The sequence below is a fragment of the Nuphar pumila genome, chromosome 4, assembly GCF_984573655.1.
Source record: "Nuphar pumila chromosome 4, dmNupPumi1.hap1.1, whole genome shotgun sequence".
Lineage (NCBI taxonomy): Eukaryota > Viridiplantae > Streptophyta > Magnoliopsida > Nymphaeales > Nymphaeaceae > Nuphar > Nuphar pumila.
Genome location: NC_143252.1, coordinates 134,744,501 through 134,765,693, shown reverse-complemented (window position 1 = coordinate 134,765,693; position 21,193 = coordinate 134,744,501). Strand labels below are relative to the sequence as shown.

The 21,193-nt window shown below is 34.8% G+C and overlaps 1 protein-coding gene across 2 annotated transcripts in view; it reads right to left on the bottom strand.

Moving 5' to 3' along the window:
- LOC149841157 (signal recognition particle subunit SRP54 2-like) overlaps positions 1-19,861 on the bottom strand; it is a 46,841-nt gene extending 26,980 nt beyond the window's left edge. The window contains exons 1-4 of one of the 2 annotated variants that reach the window (XM_090003627.1): positions 19,777-19,861; positions 18,121-18,383; positions 17,172-17,271; positions 16,819-16,972 (exon numbers count right to left, since the gene is read on the bottom strand). In XM_090003627.1, coding sequence (XP_089859753.1) covers positions 16,819-16,972; positions 17,172-17,271; positions 18,121-18,351 — 485 coding nt within the window. In that variant the 5' untranslated portion in view covers positions 18,352-18,383; positions 19,777-19,861. Of the gene's footprint in view, positions 1-16,818; positions 16,973-17,171; positions 17,272-18,120; positions 18,388-19,776 lie in introns of both variants that reach the window. The other variant, XM_090003626.1, reaches the window with a different exon arrangement.
- Between the last annotated feature and the right edge of the window lie 1,332 nt (positions 19,862-21,193).

Genomic DNA, 21,193 nt, shown 5'->3' with positions numbered 1-21,193 from the left:
GTCATGGCACGATACTCAGCTTCAGTGGAGAAAAGTGACACCTTTTGTTGCTTCTTACATCGCCATGAAATTAAGGAATCACCTACAAACACACATAAACCAGTGGTTGAGCGTCTATCATTTACATCCTCTCCCCAATCAGAATCAGAATATGCAATGATTTCTAACAAAGAAGATGATGATAAAAACAATCCATGATTAATGGAATTTTTAATATATCTAACAATTCTCATTACAACACTCATATGTACTGTAGTGTGAGCATGTTGAAATTGGCTAACAGAATGAATAGCATGAGAGATATCAGGACGAGTAATGGAAAGATAAGACAAAACCCCGATCATTTGTTTGTAGGGGGGTGGATCTTGTAGAGGCTCGCCATCATCTTTCTTTATTTTGGCATTTATGACCTCTGGAGTATCAACCCGTTTTTCATCCAAGAGTCATGATCGTTCAATGATATCTCTTGCATACTTAGTCTGTGACAAAAAATAACTACGAGGTGAGTAGGCAATTTTTATTCTAAAAAAATTCTGCAAAAAGCCAAAATTTGTCATATCAAAGTTGGCTTTAAGTATATCTTTGATATGATTAACTCCCTGCGTATCACCTTCTGTGATTATCATATCATCTACGTAAAGTAGTAAGATCAACATCCCTGCATTGGAAGACTGAACAAACAACACAGTGTCAGTAAAACAAGAGTTAAAATGAAGTTGTGTCATCACATTACTGAACCTATCATACCAAGCTTTGGGAGCTTGTTTTAAGCCATACAAGGCTTTGCATAACTGAAGAGTTTTTCCATGTGCTAAGTTCAAGCCTGGTGGGGGATCCATGTAAACCTCATCGTCTAGATTACCATTCAAAAATGCATTCTTTACATCTATTTGAAATATAGGTTATTTTTTAATCCAGGCTATAGCAATGAGAGTTCTAACAATTGTCATTCGAGCAACTGGGCAAACGTCTCATCGTAATCAATTTCATATTCATGATTGTATCCCTTGGCTACTAACCTAACTTTGTATCATTCTAATGTTCCATTGCACTTAGTTTTTATCGTGTACACCCATCTATATCATATAGTTTTCCTTCTTTTAGGTAATGTTTGGATTTTCTAAGTTTTTGTTTTTTCTAAGGCTTCTAATTCATCATTCATGGCCTTAATCCATTCTAGATGATGTTTACCCTCATGATAGGATTGTGGTTCAGAATATGAGTGTATGGCCATTAGGCATAATCTATACATTGGTTTAAAAGAATCATAGGATACAAATCTACTAGGGGCTTTTGAAATTCTTATAGATTTTCTAAAACTAGAAGAATCTACTTCTTGATTTTGAGAATATCTTTTTAAAGCACATGGTGGATGATCTTCGGTACGTCGAGCATAGGTTGGTATATCATTGTGAGATGGGTCTATATCATTAAGACCCTCATTCACACTCTCACACTTGCATTATGCGTGTCTTTATTTCTACTCTCATGTGTGTCATGAATATTTTCACTCCATTCATGTTTATTAACAAGGTAAAAAAGAAACGAGTAGTCACAACTTTCTTGGATTTTTTCCGTGCAAAAACCAATTTCATTTTCAAGAAAAGTGACATTTTGAGAAACATATAATTTGTTTCTTTTAATGTTATAACATTTATATCCCTTTTGGACTTCGCCATAGCCTAAAAAAACACAAAGAATTACTTTTGAAGAAAATTTATCATTCATATTGGTAAGGACAAAGCATTTGAATCCAAAGACCCTTAACCTTTTATAATCGAGAGATGTTTTAAAAAGTTTTTCAATAGGAGAGATATTTTCAATGTTTTTGGAAGGCATTCTATTTATCAAATAGATTGCTGTAATGGCGGCTTCGGCCCAAAAAACTTTTGAAACATTTCTAGACACAAGAAGTGTTCTAGCGGTTTCAATAATGTGTTTATGTTTCCTCTCGGCTAGTCCATTTTGTTGAGGAGTGTATGGACACGATTTTTTGTAAATAATCCCATTTAGGTGAAGATAATTTTCGAATTCTTTTGACACAAATTCTCTTCCGTTATTGGTTCTAAAGATTTGAATATTAGTTTTAAATTGATTCTTAATATAACAATGACATTTTTTAAAACAATGAAATTTTTTAAAACACTCAAATACTTTCGATTTTTGTTTTAGAAAAAATATCCAAGAATGTCTACTATAGTCATCTACCAATACAACATAATAGGATACCCTCCTTTGGATACGACTGGAGTTGGTCCCAATACATCCGAATGTACTAACTCAAATGAGTTCTTAGTTATAAGATGTCTTGGTCCAAAAGGCAAAGACTTCATTTTGCCAAGAATGCAATCTTTACACACAAAATCTCTTTCTTTATAATTTGAAAGAAATGAAAACAAGTGTAATTTGGTCACGTTAGGATATCCTATTCTTTTGTGCCAAAATCTATATTTTTCTTTTCCACAAAATTACAAAACGGTTGTTTTGGTAACTCAAGATTGTCCACGACATAGAGATCTCCTCTTCTATGGTCACGCCCAATCGGCTTCCCAGACTGGAGATCCTGTATTAGATAATCATTAGATAAAAATAGTAATTTGCAACCATGGTCAGTAATTTGAGAAACCGATAAAAGATTTAAATTTAATTTTGGTACTACTCTAATATTTGGTATGTGAAAGATTGAATGTTTTTGAAAAATCCCAAAACTTTTGATTTTCAAGGATGTTTCATGGGCAGTTGAAACATAAGAGTCATTTGGGTTAAACTTACATTCGGACAATATGGACTTGCTTGAGAGAAAAAGGTAGAGAAAGCTTCTCATTCTCCATTTCTTTACAATGTGAAGAGAAAAGGTCGAGAAAGAAGGAGTAAGAGAAAAAAGAGAAAGAAAATATAATACAAGACTTGCTTGAGAGATGGAGTGCTTCCTGATGCAACAATCCACGATTCGTTGTATCCATCAAGCTCATGATCCACTTCTTGATACTATCTAGATCTTTCCTCTAAAGAATTGCTTTTGGACCACCAAAGCTCTGATACCATGTAATGAAATGGATCCAATCCAATAAACGTGCAAGAACACACTTTCATTCAATCAAGTAAAATACTTGATTGAATCATCAAACCAAACACACAAGAGTCAAATAAATTTGTTATTGCATAGAGACACTCATAAAATGACGAAATACAAGGCCTCTTGTGGCCTATTTATAATACAAGGACCTTAAAGGGAGCAGACCAAAGTGGTTGTTGGGAGCTGCTCTAAAAAGTACAAAAAACAAAAAGAAAAAACAGGTTGTCAGCCCAATGCCTATTACAGTGAAAAGACTGAATACCCCTTTATGGGTATTTTGGTATATAATGAACTCATATATATATATATATATATGAGTGTACATATTTTAACAAACTTTATGCATGTTCTTTGAATTCTATGTGGTGCTTTCATTGAGATGTGCTCCTTAAGAATTTTCAAGTGACAGACAAGGGGACATCTCATAAGTCATTGATTCAAGCATTTAAACATAAGGCACGTAAAAGCATTCCATCACTTAATATTTCATTCAAGATGGAGTTACATCATAAAGCATAATTTATATGCATTCAAAACATACAAGTTATCATTTATATATATATATATATATATATATATATATATATATATATGCATCTAAGACATTCAGGTCATTGTATCATTTTCTTATGCATTTATAATTCTTATAAACAATAGATAAAATCCTATTTGATCATTCCAGCGTGAAACACACGTACATACTACATACTTTCTAAATAAATCAGTTAGATATTCATGATACACATCAATCATGATATATAGGTATGATATATTCAAACGAAATAATCATAATGCAATTATTTGCAACAAAACTATGTAAGTGTGATGCATTACCCTAATAAGTCAACCTAGTCATTTGTAGGAGTGATGCGTCATTCACCTATACACTAACATAAGCGTCACAATCATAACCTCATATCATGATCTAAAATTGATAAGAGTTTGATTCTCACATCTGAGTTCAATATATAATCATATTATAATAGAAAAGTCAAATTTATAGATTCATAACTGGCTATCTCAATCAACTCAGAAGATCATCACAATTCATCGTAACATTTCATTTAATCATATAAATATTCACAAGATCTACGCCGAATCGCCTGGTTTGGAAAATATACCTCACAAGGAGTTACTGCCCTAGACGGATGGTCTGCCTGGTCTTGGACAATGCATTTCCTCACAGGAATATACCGTCTTTGCAGGCTAGCAGATTTTTGACAACACACTTTCTCATAGAGACTTACCGCTCTAGCCGGATTACCTAATCTGGTCATGCACATCCTCACAAAAAATCCTTTGGAAACATTTCCTTAACGGGTACCATATCCATTGAAAACTATTCTCATACATGCATCGATACAATTAACCACTTTCAGGGTCGATAGCCACCAACATGACACAAGCATGTATACAATCAACAAGCAACACATCATATGTCACTTCATATAGCATTTAAATCATAAAATCACACAGTTAACCAATAAGGTTTCGTGAACCATAGTTCACTTAAACATTTATCGCACGCATTAACAATTTCACATCACGTGCCATTTAAATCATATCATACAGAAGATATTATCATATGCATCATAGCATATGTTTTATATCTCGAGTTATCATGATTTTAAGTTCATGGGTGTTTTGTATTCTCTCATGAGATTGCTCTATTGGTATATCATCTTCATATTTATGTGTCGTTGACATATGTCTATACAAGCATCTATGTGCCATTAATGATTATGTGTCATTTCATAATTGTTTTGGTATTTAGGTTGAAAAATTAGACGTGTTCTCAAATTAAATTGAAATTAGAGTTTTTTCTTAAAATCTCTTTTTAAGTGAGCTATTATTCTATTAGCTCTTGTATAAGCATGATAATTTAAAACATATTTTGGTTATGTTAGTATCTTATGTGATTCTTTATAGCTTTTGTATAGGATATATGGCTTTAAAGTTATTAGATTATTGCATATACATGAATTTTGATCTTTTTGTGAGTATCCATGATTAGTTGTACTTGTGTATACTCTTGGTTTTTTATATGGTTCCTTGAGAATCTACATATGCATTTTGGCCCCTTTTTAATGTTATATGTCATTGTTGTCAAATAATGGCTCTTGGTTTTTAATCTAGATTGAGATATTTCTCTATATAGCTTGTCTATATTGGTCATGCTCATTGTTAATTATGCGATCTTGATTGTCTTTGCTTACACAAGGTTTATGAAAAATTATTAATTGACATCTTGTTTGCTTATGATTACTCTATATTCCATCTATCTTTATTGGTTTTGATTTGAAACTTTGTTTTTAAATCGGTTCTTTTACATTAACTCATTTATTTGGAAATTGATTTTCGTAAGCCCATATCGCCTTTTTATGGCATTTGATTTGTCCATCCAAGAATTTTATATGATGCATCATTTATGTTTTGCCTTATTATTGGGTCAGGGTTAGCCGTTGAGGTGAGTTATGTATGCACCTTATGTCATCTTATCAGTCTAGATTCCCAAGGGTTATAAGTGGCATGTTATCCTCTGGATCTATGTTAGCTTTGATTAAACCAGATATATTTATTGGAGTGAGTTGTGTGCACCTCATTTTTTGTTAGTTTAGATCGTTGGCTTATAGTTCGACTCTAACTTACCGTTATTTGATCTCTAATTTTATGGGTGTGTTGTATTACTTATTTGTTTATTTGGCCATTATTATTATTATGTTGGATGCTTATAATTATGTTTATTTGTGATGGCTATCTATTTTTGAAACTAGTGTTTCGAAAGATTGTTAAAATTGATATACTTATTCTTCTTTGTGACATTAGTTTGTTTTCATTACAACCTCTTTTACCTCGTGTGTTTTCTCCTATTATGCATCTTATTTAAGTATAATTTTACGTAGACAATAGATGTTTTTGGATGTGGTAAGTTATATGCACCCATTGGTTATTCACACTTTTTTTTGTTTGTTTAGCCCATAAGTGGCATTGTGATTGTGCTCTTGTTCTAGTAGCTGATACACTTGAATTTTGAGTGTCATTTTATCTAGACAAGATATGTTTTTCAATGTAGGGAGTTATGTGCACCTATTGGTTATTCACTATGTCACATGGGTGCGGGTGCGGGTACGGGGATTCGGTACTTCCAAAAAACCCGGGTGCGGGGGTGCGGCAGGGGCAAAAATATAAAATATATATATATATATACACATATATACGACGCGGGTTTTTTCAAATTCCATTTTATATACAGCTGCACGCACCCATTTCGTCAGGAGAACAGGAGAACAGTGAAAATCCTTTACTAAAAAGAACCATCATTATCATTTATTATGGAGAGAGAAAATCCTTTACGAAAAAGGATTGAAAAGGCAGCTGCTGTCAGCAGCTGTCATTTATTGTGGAGAGAGAAAATCCTTTACGAAATTGAAAAGGCAGGAGCAACAGCTGCTGTCATTTATTGTGGAGAGAGAAAATCTTTTACGAAATTGAAAAGTCAGCTGCTGTCAGCAGCTGTCATTTATTGTGGAGAGAGAAAATCCTTTACGAAATTGAAAAGGCAGGAGCAGCAGCTGCTGTCATTTATTGTGGAGAGAGAAAATCTTTTACAAAATTGAAAAGGCAGCTGCTGTCAGCAGCTGTCACCAGAAAAATTTTTAAAAAAAAAATTCGCAGCCCATTTCGTAGGGCAATTTTTTTTAAAAAAAAAATCCAAACAAAAATGGACCGAAATGATCCTGGGTGCGGTCAACGCACCCAGGATTGGGTTGACCGCACCCGGTGCCGCACCCGCATCCGCGTCGAGTCGCGTCGACGCGGGTGCGGCACCCTGCTAGCCGAATCCCTGTGACATAGGTTATTCACACTTTTTGTGTGTTTGTTTAACCCATAAGTGGCATTGTGATTGTACTCTTATTCTAGTAGCGGATACACTTGAATTTTGAGGTTTGGAGGTCTAATGAGGTGATTGCTTGTGGTGACCAAACTATTGTTGAGGTTTGCAAAATATCACTTATTGATATTAATAGAGATTTTTAAAAGCTCTTTATGAAATTTCTAAACTTTTACTACTTGTTTTTTCTTGTATGAAAAAATGTTTATTGATAAAATTTCATGCATTTCATTGATAACATATATATATATATATATATATATATATATATGTATTTTAAAGATTGTTATTTGGTCATTTGTACTTAAACCCATTCTAGATTGTGTGAGTGAATTTGAATGGGTTGTGATTTATGAAATTGCTCTCATTCATTATTATGTGTATTAAAAATATTGCATATAAATATGTTTTATATTGATTATCTTGTTGTATGCATAAATTTAATTAACTCCTCTTTTCTTGAGGGTTCTTTTTTAAAGTGTTATACTTTATATGAATGTTGTTTTTAGTATAAATTAATGATTTGTTTTATTTGTAGTGTTTTTCTAAAAAATTGGGATATTATCAATGCATGATTGTTTATCTCTTCTTGATAATTTATATGTTTCTTAGTGATTAAATTCCATTATTATCAATGTTTATGTTTTCTTGAAAAATATGTTGATTTTGGGTTTATGATTGTCTAAATTTGATTTCATATGCTCTTCTTGTCTTTCTTAATGATTGTCTAATTTTTCTAGAATTATTGCTTAAGGTGCATATCTTACTTATTTTTAAAAATTGTGTAGTTTATAGTACCTTTATATTTTGTTGGGGAACTTAACCATCCACATTCCAATAATATTATATCCCCTTTAATCTATGTTATTCTTGTTCCAAATATATTTTGAAACTATTTACATGCTATTTTGTAACTATTGTGTTAAAACATTTTCTTTCAAAACTATTTAGTTAGGATATCTTCCTTTGTGTAGTTGGAACCTTTGTTTTTTTTTTCTGACTGTAGGTTCTTAAGGATGAAATGGGTTGAGAAAAAAATTATGTTTTTGATGCATCATTTCATGAAGATGGCGATCGCCAATGAAAGCATTTGGTGAAAATTGACAATAAAGACATGTATTTAATGAAGACTTTAGAAGATTTATATTTTATTAAGACCTTCGAGGACTTGTATTTTCAAACTTTCGATTATCACATCGTAAGTTTGAGGGGGAGTGTTAAATTGTATGTATATATATATATAGGAAAAGTGGTAGGTGCTTGAACATTAGGTACTTGACACGTACTTGAACATGGTGGTCGTCCATCACGCACTTGATGAACGGCCAGCATAAAAAAATGTCAAAAATGAGTTTTTTTGCCCAAACGAGCAATAGCAGCGACAAAAACCGCTGCTATTGACCTTTAGCGGCAATTTTTGTCGTTGATATTAACCTTTAGCGACGACTTTTGTCGTCGATATTGCTCATTTGGCGGAAAAACTCATTTTTTTATGCTGGCCATCCATCAAGCGCATGATGGATGGCCAACATGTTCAAGAAGTACGTGTCAAGTACTTAATGTTCAAGCACCTACGCACTACTATATATATAAAATAGGTAAATACCCATTAGGGGTATTTTGGTCATTTTGGTCCTTGTAATAAGTTGTGTCCATTAGAGGCACATTAATACTTTACTTTATTTTGATCTTTTTGTCTTTTTTTATTTTTATATGGATTATTTGGTCAATAACCAAATAGAGTTGGGTTTTTTTTTTGAACTAGTCAACATAGAGAGCTATTGGAACAATGCAACTATATTTATAGTTGTTGGAACTATCCAACAGCTCTAATTGAAACTACCTCTCGTGTATAAATAGAGGTGAACCCTCTTGTTTTCTAATGTTCTTCTAAAGCATTCTAACTCATTTTATGAGTATATCATGAATAAAATGTTATTTACTTTTAATCTTGCTTTTATACCTTAATGTATGGTATTACCCTTAGTGGTTGTTTGTATTGCCTATGTTGGAACTTTTTATGACATGAAATGGCATAGATTCCAATGTACTCTGAAATGCACCTCATGGGCCAAGGATATAATGTAGTTAAAGACACAATCACAATGAAAAATACTCATAGAACACAAGACTTAAAAATAACAAATTTCATTAAGAATGAAATCCAAATAATTACAAAAGAGCCTCCCTACAAGCACTTAAACACTCAAAACCTAAAAAAACTATTCATCACTCTCTCACGTTCAAAGTCACACGCCCACCCATATATATAAGCCAAAAATAAGAGAAGAAAGAGGAGTTAAAAGGAAAGAGGCATTCTCTTCTGGACGGAGCTAGTCCAACGGCTAGAACATAGTAAAAAAAGAGAGAAGAAAGAGGAGTTAAAAGGGAAGAGGAATTCCCTTTTAGACGTTGGAGCTAGTCCAACGGGCTAGAACATAGTCAACCTAGGTTGACCAATGGCTTAGTCAACCTAGGTTGACTAAGCAAAATATATATTATATATAAATATATATATGTACATATTATATATATGTATAAAGATGCATATATATATTCATGTACGCATACGTATATGTATACCAGTGTTGTGAAAAGCGTTGAGGCATAGCGAGGCGCTCCACCAAAAACCGAGGCGAGGCGTAAGCCTCGAGGTGTAAAGCGTAAGCCTCAAAAAAAAAAATTGAAAACTTTTAAAAAATTATAAAAAAATATCTAAAAATACAAATAAATAAAGAAATGCTTTATTGATGAAATAACAAGATTAACATATAAAAGTAACTAAAAAACTGATTACATAACTAAAAAATATATGAGATTAGCCTACAAAAGTTAAAATATATGAGATTAATTTATAAAAGTTAAAATATATGAGATTAACATATAAAAGTAACTAAAAAATTGATTACATAACTGGAAAATATATGAGATTAACTAACAAAAATTAAAATATATGAGATTATTCTAAAAAATATGAGATTAACATATAAAACCTAACATCAAACCATGACACTATCTGCTTATTATTTGTCGATTTTCTCTTTTGTCATTTGTGTTTGTTTTTTTATCTATCGAGTAATCGATCAAATTATCTCTTCGCTCTGATAAATTTGAGTTTTTCCATTAGATGATAGCCAAACCGAGGACTACAAGCCGGTATATTGGCACTGTGATTCGATCCATCGTGCGCAAGCGATCCTAATGATCGATTGTGCTCATTCATTGTTATTTCCACTTTGATGACAAGGATGACGAAAGGGATGAGAAGAACCGATTTGCATGAAAATACATTGCTCGTGTTTTGTCTTTTCTTCCTTTTTTTCCCTTGATTTTTTATTTTTTATTTTTTTTCCTCTCAAGTGCCCTGCTGGTCAAAGAAAGAGGTCTCCCTAAGATAAAAGGAAATTGCACTTTTAGAGACTCAAACTACTCGGATGCTTTTTATTTTGAAAAGTTGGACACGCAAGTTCGATGTTTCCATTCCTTGACTACTAAGAAATCAATTTAATATATATATATATATATATAATCAGTTAAGTTTGTAATCAATGTGCATTGATTCTATCTAGTTCACAATATCAAAAACTACTGAAAATTATTTTTTATTGTGAACCATCCAATTAGGGATGGCAGTGGACTAGGAAAAAATGGGTCTATGCATCGCCCCCTTTGGACCGGGGGGATGGAGGTTAAAATCAAAACCCGTGCGGGAATGGACTTCACTTACGCTTTTCCTTATCCCGCCCCACCTCGATCCCCCATCCCCAATCTCCATTAGTAAAATAATTAAAATACTTTTAGGGATGGCAGTGGACCGAGGAGGAACAGGGCTTTTCCCCATCAGTCCCCTCTCAAGCGGCTCCTGCGATTCAAACACACCCTCCGTGAGCTCCTCTTATGCACCCCTGGCACCCTCCAGTACCTGAGCGGAGTCATCCTCTTCGAGGAGACCCTCTATCAGAAGACCACCTCCGAGAAGCCCTTCGTCGAGGTGCTTAAGGAGGGTGGAGTCCTCCCGGTCATCAAGGTCGACAAGGGCACCGTCGAGCTCGTCAGCACCAACGGCGAGACCACCACCCAGGGGCTCGATGGCCTTGGTAAGCGGTGCGCAGAATACTACAACGTCGGCGCTCGCTTTGCCAAGTGGAGGGTTGTCCTGAAGATCGGACCCAACGAGCCCTCTGAGCTCTCCATCCACGAGAATGCCAACGGGCTCGCCCGCTACGCCATCATCTGCCAGAAGAACCGGCTGAAAGCCTAGAGGGAGACGTACCTGTTTCGGCTCCACCACGAGAGAGGCGTGCCTGTTTCGGCTCCACCACGAGAACACATAAAGGGTCGGGGGTTTATCCCTAATTTTTGGTCGAATGAGGGTTTTGACCCTCATTTGACCAAAGGCTTTGAGGCATGTACGCCTCAGCCTGAGGCGCGCCTCGCCTCGAGGCGTGTGCCTCAAGGCCTATGAGGCGCATGCCTCGAGGGTTTTGCGCTTTACACATGCACCTCAAGGCAAAAAGCCTCTCGCCTTGAGGCGAGGCGTGCTTTTTGCGCCTTGAGGCGCATTTTTAATAACACTGATGTATACACATACATATACCAAGGATACATTTATCTTAACACCCCCCTCAAACTTATAGTGACTCACTGTAAGTTTAAAATTACAAATGGAGACATAGTTCTTTCACTTGGTGCTTCTTTAAAGGGTGTTTAATCAATCGCTCCATAGTCCCAAAGGATCTTTAATAGCATCAATGCTTAAAGAACCTACAAGAAGATAAAACAAGAGCAGTCTAACAAGAAATAATTATACTTATATAACTTATGAAAAAAGGATGGCCGAGCACACAAACATAAGAGGATTGGCAAGCACACAAACATACAATATGTAAAATCATTTAAAGTAAAACATGATAGTGATTCTTAATTCTCAAGAGAACATAAAATTTTTCCAAAGATTTATAAATCATTAATGACTTTAAACATTCCTAAAAAGCATGCATCATTTTGGTAGATATATATTTGTCTTATTAATGCATAATAGACTTGAATATGAATTTTTCAAACAACCATTAATACTATGAAGAAATAATTCACAAAAGAGTTCAAATCTCAACACATTTTTACACAGCGGAAGGTACAATAAATGATTTCCATCATTTAACAAAAATCAATTACATTTTTTAAAGCAATATCAGTCATGCAACAAAGAAAGTCACTCATGGTCCAATTTTAAGAGATAATAATAAACAATTCTTTCAAGAGCACATGCTTACAAACAGGTGAAACTAATGAGGATCCACACAAATACAATAGGAGTGCACACCAGTTTTACCAAAAAGTAATACAAAGTAAGAACAATTTTAAGAGCAATCAGATGCACATAATAGCCACTATGGGCACATAAGAGATTTCACTAATGAAATGCTTAGAAAAAACATGTAATGAAGTATGCAGAATTAAAACACAGTGCAAAATCACATACAAGTCCAAGCGTGGACAATACAAAGGCACGAAGGCACAATACAAAAACAAAAGAGCATAAGCACATGTCCACAATGGGACAATACGAAGAGCTAACAAAGGGCAACACATGCAATTAAAAAATATATTGAGCATATGCATGGAAAAAGCATAAACTTATGCAAACTATGCAAGACAATCAATCATGAAATAACTCATGCAATTAAAGCATAATGCAACATGCATGAAAATATTTCAACAACCATTTATCATAAAAGAGCAAATGAGTTTAGGAAAAATTACGAAGACATTACAAATCTCATACATCATAATGAATGAATTTCGCAAATTAAAACACTAGTTTGACCATCACAAGCAATCACCTCACTACACCTTCAACCCTCAAAAATCAAGTGTATCAGCGATTAGAACAAAAGCATAATCATAATGCCAACAATGGGCTTAAATCAGACACGAAAGTGTGAATAAACATCTCTTGTCTACTTATGATACTCAAAACAAGTGTATCAGTGACTAGAACAAGAGTAATATCGCAATGCCAACGATGGGCTGAAAACACATGCAAAAGGTATGAACAAACATCTCTTGTCTACATATAATGACACTTAGATAAGAAGCATAACAAGGAGAAGACATTCGAGGTAAGAAAGCTTATAATGGAAACACATTAATGTTATCAATAAGAATATAAATTTTAACTATCTTTTGAAACACTATGGTTTCAAAAATGGATAGTCATCACATACAAACAAAGTTACAAGTATCCATAACAACAATGGTCATACAACAAATGAGTGATACAATACACCCTGATCCAGAGATCAAACAATTGTCAGTTATAGTCAAATCATAAGTTGACAATCTAAACTGACATAAAATGCACAACTCGCCGCAACAAACATCTCTTAATCAACAAAAGCATGTATGGATCAAAAAGCCAATCAACTATCAATCAAATTTAAGATTGGTGTCAATATGACACTCATAAACTTTGATAGTTGCAGATTGATTAGATGATTTGAAGTGTACACATAACTCACCCCAACGGTTAACTCGAAATACCAACAATAATGAGTTCAGAAGTCAATTAACCATCAATCAGACCCAAAACAAGTGACAACACATCACTCATAACTCTTGAGAATCTAGATTGATAAGATGACATGAGGTGTACACATAACTCACCTCGACAGCTAACCCTGACCCAACAACAAGGCCAAGAGAGATGATTCATCATATATAAAATTTTGTGATTGAAAAAATCAATGACATAAGAAAGCAATAAATACTCATGAAAATCGATTTTCAAATAGGTGAGTTCATATAAAATAACCGATTTGAAAAAACAAGTTTCAAATCAAATCCAATGGAGGTAGATGAAAACCTTAGCATGAATATCGTGCAATCATATGCACAACAATAGGTCAATTGATGCAATTATATGCAATACATGATTATCATTTTTCACAAATTTGAACAATCAAGCAATCAAAGGATCATGCTCAATTTTAAGCAATCAACACAGAGAAGATAAAAATTTTGGATTACCTTTCATAAATTCGTCAATCAAGGGAAATGTGCACCAAGACACAAGGATCCAAATAACAAGAGATAAGAATAATAGTTTTAAGAAGCTTAATCTAAATCATAAGTCTACTATGAGACAATGAAGGCACATACGTAGAGATTCATAAAGATCTTTCATATAGATGTTTAATACATAATTTTCTCCAATCATGAACTCACATAAGTCATACAAAAAATTTTGCAACAAGTATAAAATCTCTAAGAATTATGATATAAAATATCAAAGAAAGAAACCGCTAAGAGTTGTAAGAGGGCACAAGTACCCAAGTTAATAAACCATCCATGGGCAAATCATATAAAGTCACTTAAGACTCAACAACAAGGAATTTAAAAAAAAAGGTTTTAACAAGAAAGGAAATAAGTTTTCCCAAAGATGTTTACCAAATCAACAAAGTGGATACTCAAAGAGTTCCACCAAAGCATTAAAAGAACATACTCAAGCCACACGATAAGCTCACACACTAAATCCACCCAAGGCGGTTAACACAACAATAAAAAATAATATTTTATTAATGATAGGATAGAACAAAAAATATCCACCAAAACTCTAAATAAACAAACACGACAAGTGTCTAAGGACAAACCAAAGCAAGAAACACGAAGGACATAATAATTTTCATATCCTTAAGAAATTACATATTTACTTAGTACATAATTTTTAACATGTTTTGATAAAACAAAAGTACTAGAATACTCAAAATATACTTCGAATCAACATGCTCATGGAGCCAACAAAAACAATAATATATTTAAAAATGATTTAAAAGAAAGCTTTAATTTCAATTAATTTGAAAAAAACACATCCAATTTTTCAACATAACATACCAAAAATAAATTTTTAAATTTTATCATAGACACTTTATCAAATATAAAACACATACCAGAATGTGCGATCATCGAGTCCAAGTCATTCATCAATTAAGAGTTTTCTTTAGAAGAACAAACAAGATACCAAGACCAAGATGCTAGGCTTGATACCATGTCATGGAATGACATGGATCCCAATGTACTCCGGAATGTGTCCCATGGGCTAAGAATACAATGTAATTAAATATATTCACAATTGAAATACCCATAGAACACAAAACTTAAAAATAAACAATTTCATTAAGGATGAAATTCAAATAATACAACAACAACTACGCCTTCATCCCAAAACAATTGGGGTCGGCGATATGAACCAAAAAAGAAAATCATTTTGGGTCTTCCACATGAATCCTTCTCCTCTAATCATTTCTATCCAATGCCATATCCTCGGTGAGGTTCAAAGCATTCATATCCTTTCCTATCATCTCCATCCATGTCTTCCTAGGCCTACCCCGACCTCTTTTAACTAATATATTTTTCCATTTCTCCATCCTTCTAATTGGAGCATCATTAGGCCTTCGCCGAATATGTCCAAACCACCGTAAACGATTCTCTCTCATCTTATTTTCAATGGGTGCAACGAAATTCAAATAATACAAAAGAAATGAAAAATTACAAAAGAGCCTCACTACAAGCACTCAAACACTCAAAACCTAGAAAAACTACCCATCACTCTCTAACATTCAAAGTCACATACCCACCCATATATATAGGCCAAAAAGGAGAGAAGAGAGTAGCTAAAAGGGTAGAGGGATTCCCTTCAAAGCTAGTCCAACGGCTAGAAATCTAGCCGTTGGACTAGCCGGCTAGAACATAGTCAACCTAGGTTGACCAATGGCTTAGTCAACCTAGGTTGACTAAGCTAGGTATATATTATATATAAATATATATATATATACACATATTATATGTATGAAAATGTACATATATATATATATATATATGTATAATATATATATATATATAGATTCATGTACACATATGTATATGTATACACATACATATACCAAGGATACATTTATCTTAACAGTATTGTCCCTTGGTGGACTTGTACATGTGCACTTTGTGTTTATATTATTGTAAACTCTTTAAGGCTTTTGTTTTGTTTTTCCACATATTTCATTACATATGGGTCCCATAGACCTGCCAAACGAGTCCTGTGCACATTCACCCTGTCCGGGTTCTTTTTCAAAAAGGGGCCCCAACAGAAACCCTTGGCATAGATCTTACACAATGATTTGATATTTTCATCTTATGTGATTTTGCCTAGATCTTTGATTGCTGCAATTGTAGTCTTAATCTAAAAGGACAAAAAAGTGAAAATTCAGAAAATTAAAAATATAACTTTAAAAAGGAGATAAAGCATTCACATCTATTTGGGACATGCTTTTACTTTTTAACCTCTTGGAAAGATGGTGTACACAATCGAAACAGTCAGCAGAAGCCAACCATCCAGGTATTATGAGGTGTCATCCACTGATAGAGAGGCAGGCTCTTTAACAGATGTCTCTTTAGTTTATTGAGGGAATTCACTTAATAGAATGGGGCTTCAGGGAGATATAGATACCAAGACAACCCTCAAGGTATGTGATAGAGAATGGAGCTATACTAATGGATAGGAAACGGAGAAATTCTTCTATGCTTAAGAAAGCATTACCATTCTGGGCGAAATAGGCAAAGGACCCCGTCCCATTTCAGTAGTTATGGTAACCTTTGTCTTTCTCTTGAGCTATATCGCACGCATCTGTAACCGGTACGAACAAAAAAATGTCTCCTAGTATTCAACCTAGCAAGAGAACTTGTAACCCCTTGCTTAAATGCTTTTAATATGTTTTTAGTTTTAATAACAGACATCATAGATTCTTAAACCAGCTGCCATCATCACAACATTTAAAAGCTGAAAACTGTCTCATACCTTCCATAAAAAGGAATCTTAGCTTTAGTGGCATTTTGCTTCAGCTGATCAAAGGCACCAGCTCTAAATGTATCTGCACATACAAGAGCTGGTTTCCACCCCTTCTTTTGGTGATAATATGCATATTTTGTGCAAGTTGTGGTTTTTCCAGAACCTGCAAAATTTGAAGTGGAGAATATGATAACTGAATCCATAGCAAATGTCAATGGTAAGTACAGGGGAGTCAGAAAAAAGGTACAGCCAGCATTGATCAGTGACAAGAGCATTCAATGTACCAAAACAGACATCACAGATAAACAAATCCAACACAATTACAATATATCTTTCAGGACCTAAAAGCATGAAAAACTTGCCTTGTAAACCAACAAACATAATAACACTTGCTTTCCCTTTCTTTGGGGTGAATGAAGGTTTCCCAGGATCCAGCATTTTGCATAGCTCAGTGAATACAGCCTGGAATAAAGGGTTAAGTTTATCGAACAATGTATCAGAAATGACAACTAGAATAATTTTGTGGACATAAGAATAAAGAAAAAAAGACAGGTGATGCTGAATCAGTGCACACCAGGTGCACTCGGAAGGACAGACCTATGGAACTGGGATCCTCACATCTTGGAGACAGACTAACTACCAACACTAATCAGAGAACTCTCACCTGAAAAAGACTGGTGACTGATTTTGAGATCAAGGCTTTATAAAATTGCAAGAATCAGTTATACCTATTTAGGAAGGCACACTAAACAAGGAAACTACCATTGTGGGTCAACTGCAAATAACCGGAGGTACTTTACACCCTTGCACATGATAAAGAGCTCCAGAATCCCCACCTTTACTAATAATTTGGCATCTAATTAAAGCCACACATACTCATCCATGATGCATGTGCAAGCAGGGTTTTTTTGCTTCACCATGAAGCATATATTTCTGCCGTCATATTGTTCTTTCCATAATGGAAAGGACAGTAATCTAGCATATAGTGATGCTTTCTTCCACACTACCTTTTTGAATTGCTCGTCTTAGATTCTAACCAAAATTAGAAACATGGTCTTATCCAGTCCAAGAATTTGGCCAAAAACCAACTCTTCTACACACCTGACAAATAAGACCAATGCAACTAAGAAAGGACTCACGAAACTCAGGTAAGTCAGTGAAGAAATAGACTCAAACCAACCATGCAGTCCACACAAATGAGTCAACAAAGTGAAAACCAAGTTAATGAAAGTGTTACACTGAGCCCCAGCAGCAAAAGTGGTTGAGCCTATCAAGTCAAAGTCTGTGGATAAAGAAAGTATGCATACTTACATGTTGAATTATGCGACGCTTGTTATGGCCAGCAGCAAGATCTTCAAGGTTGACAATCTTCTTAATGTTAACTTGCATGTCTCGAACCATTTTAAATTGGACATCAGCCTGAAGCAGTGCTCTGGAGATCTCATTAAGGCAGTCATTGAGGACCTTCTCATCTATAATGGTGGCATTGCTCATTTGCTGGAGAGCACGCGAAATGCTCCCACCAAGCTGAGCGAGAACCATCTTTTCTTACTTCAAATCACTCCTTGAATTATCTGTCTAGCAATTAGGAAAGAAAAAAGAATCATGATTGTATTTTCCTTTCTTTATTCTATCAGTCTTTTAGTTCTAAAAGAACAAGGATAAAAGAGAAGGAAAAAGAGCCATAACTATATTTTCTGTCATACAAGGAACCATTGCAATTTTTTACAACATTGATTCACTTCTAGTGACACAGTTCCTAGCCAATCTACCAACTAGATAAGCACTCATTATGCATGTAACTGAAACTGCTTTAGGGGCAATTTTGGAGTTCTAAACCTAACCATGTTCATATTCTCCATCAATTTCGTTATTTCTTTAAAACCTGACCAAGTTCCCATTTTGCAGAGGTAAAATTAACATTTTGCATGAACTCCAGCATTTCATACAAGCCCGACCAAGCCCATGTTTTGCACGAACTTCAAGGATTGGTAGAAATAACAAAGTTCATGAGACCTTGGTCAGGCCTCAAACAAGCCCTTCATCAATTTATTTGCTGACGTTCATGTAACACCTCTCACAAGATATAAATCATCCGTGCATGAAAATGAATCTATACAATCACAGACATAGAAAGTTACTCAATGCTTTTTAAAAGACGCATATCAAATAATTAACAATAATGTGAAATCTACCATAAAAAGTCGATAGAAGAACTTATATATAACTGATAGGTCATATCGCTTCATACGGCCAGTTAACTTTATAAATAGTTCAATCTTAGAGTTCTAATTAGCAGGGCATATTCACAGACATAAAAGGTTACTCAAGGTTCTCTGCAAGACGCACATCAAATAACAAACAATAATGCAAAAATTTATCTTTAAAATATCAATAGAACTCATATATGACTCGTAGGTCATTTAGCGTACATGATAACGATTGATATTGTCAGCCGACTTCATAAAATAGTTCAATCTTAGAGCTCTAATAAGGAGGGAAAGATAGTTATTCAGTTAGTGGGATGTCTGATTTTCGCGAAGCCAGCTCACTCTTGAAAAGTTCATAGAAAATGAGGAAAACATTCAAATGAGAAGCTCCATTTCATTGACGATGGGCAATCATTCAGGAACCTAAGACACTAGAATCTGATTTAGGACCAACCATGTTGGATCAACACAAAAAATTTGTACAGCTCTACAATGAAATACATCAATGAGAGCAAATAACCACATTAGATATTCCAAGTAAACTCATAAAATCAAATCCTGGGAAAAGATAAACGAGAAACACGATAATGATCGTCATGGTACAATAGATTCATACATTTTCACATGAAATTTTGAAAAAAAAAACGAAGAATATGAAACAGGGACCAACAAGAAACACTGAATTGAGCCCTAATTCACATGAATCGAACGATTAAAATAGCAAAATACTACACAGCGAGAGAGAGAGAGGACCTACCAAGTCGATTGTCGCTCGCTAGGAACCCTCGGAACCCGAAATCGGAAAAACTTTTCCGAAGCCAGGAAACTTCCGTCGGAGCCCTTTTGCCTTGACTTCTGGATTTTAATAAGACTCGACTCGGTCAGCTTAAACGGTTCGAGATTGAGAATCGGGGTCTGGCCAATCTTGGTCGAGAGTTTGGTCTATGGGTCGAACGAGCGAGCCGTTGAGCCATTTCGAAGACGCGAATCGGATTGAGTGGCAGACACAGGAAACGGTTGTCATATCATGTGGTCGGATTGGTCGTGAATTTGGGTTGTATTTCAGAGTGCTTTTGGAGTCAGATTTGAGCCCCCGTATCCGTATGAAGCCCAACCACTTGTGCGGGTAAACCAGCCGAGCTTCAAGTGTTCATGCTTGGTTCATTCTTATGTCCAGTTAAGCCGAGTTCCAACTGGCTTGTTTACAGAAGAAATACATTGCTTTAGAGCTGAAAAAATTAGAATTACAAAAAATGCATTGTTTCAGGACTGTAAGTAAAAAGTTCTACTTGTGAACCTATTTTTTGCAAACCAAATAGTTCAATAATGTGTATACAACAACAACAACGCCTTAATCCCAAACAATTGGGGTCGGCGATATGAACCTTCATCCCAAACAATTGGGGTCTGCGATATGAACCAAAAAGAAAATCATTTTGGGTCCTCCACATGAATCCTTCTCCTCCAATCATTTCTATCCAATGTCATGTCTTCGGTGAGGTTCAAAGCATTCATATCATTTCTTATCATCTCCATCCAAAGTCTTCTTAGGCTTACCCCGACCTCTTTTAGCTAATAGATTTTCCCATTTCTCCATCCTTCTAACCGGAGCATCATTAGGCCTTAGCCGAATATGCCCAAACCATCGTAAACGATTTTCACTCATCTTATTTTCAATAGATGCAACGCCTACCTTCTTACGTATTTCCTCATTCTGAATCTTATCTTTTAGTGTATTTCTACACATCCATCGAAGCATACGCATCTCAGTTACACTCAGTTTTTGAAAATGATGTCTCTTGGCAGCCCAACATTCCGTACCATATAGTAAAGTGGGTTTAATTGTCGTCCTATAAAACTTCCCCTTCAACCGCAATGGCATTCTACGATCGCACAACACTCCAGTTGCACTTTTCCATTTCATCCACCCAACCTTAATCCTATGATTTACATCTCCATCAATTTCTCCATTCTTTTGAATGATAAATCCCAAATATTTAAAATAGTCATCCACCGTTATGTGTTGCTTACCAAGCTTCACTACACTCTCCTCACTACTTCGTTGCTTACTAAACCGACATTCCATATATTCTGTCTTACTCTTACTCAACGTAAAACCTCTTGCTTCCAAAGTCTGTCTCTATAATTCTAACTTAGCATTAACCCCAGCTTTA